Below are 221 nucleotides of genomic sequence, written 5' to 3' on the forward strand. Positions count from 1 at the left end.
ATGAGGTGAGAAACTCTCGGAGTTTATTCCATTTTTACCTCCTTTTTTATGATAAGATTAAGAAACACCACCTCTCTTTCTCTGTTCAACACTGCTCTGAAAACACATCTCTTTATCCTTAACTCCTTAACTCTGCTCTATGTGTTTTATATTCTGTATGTAATTTATATTCTTTATGTATTTTATATTCTGTATGTATTTTATATTCTTTATGTATTTTA

General features: G+C 28.5%; 1 protein-coding gene across 1 annotated transcript in view; it reads left to right on the forward strand.

The window, feature by feature from the left end:
• The window catches only part of LOC119430383 (interferon-induced protein with tetratricopeptide repeats 1-like), a 2,049-nt gene continuing 1,828 nt past the window's right edge, over window positions 1-221 (forward strand). Inside the window, exon 1 of the mRNA XM_037697789.1 lies at window positions 1-5. Coding sequence (XP_037553717.1) covers window positions 1-5 — 5 coding nt within the window. The remainder of the gene's footprint in view (window positions 6-221) is intronic.

The sequence above is a fragment of the Nematolebias whitei genome, chromosome 3 (genome assembly GCF_014905685.2).
Source record: "Nematolebias whitei isolate Nwh7 chromosome 3, NemWhi1, whole genome shotgun sequence".
Classification (NCBI taxonomy): Eukaryota; Metazoa; Chordata; class Actinopteri; order Cyprinodontiformes; family Rivulidae; genus Nematolebias; species Nematolebias whitei.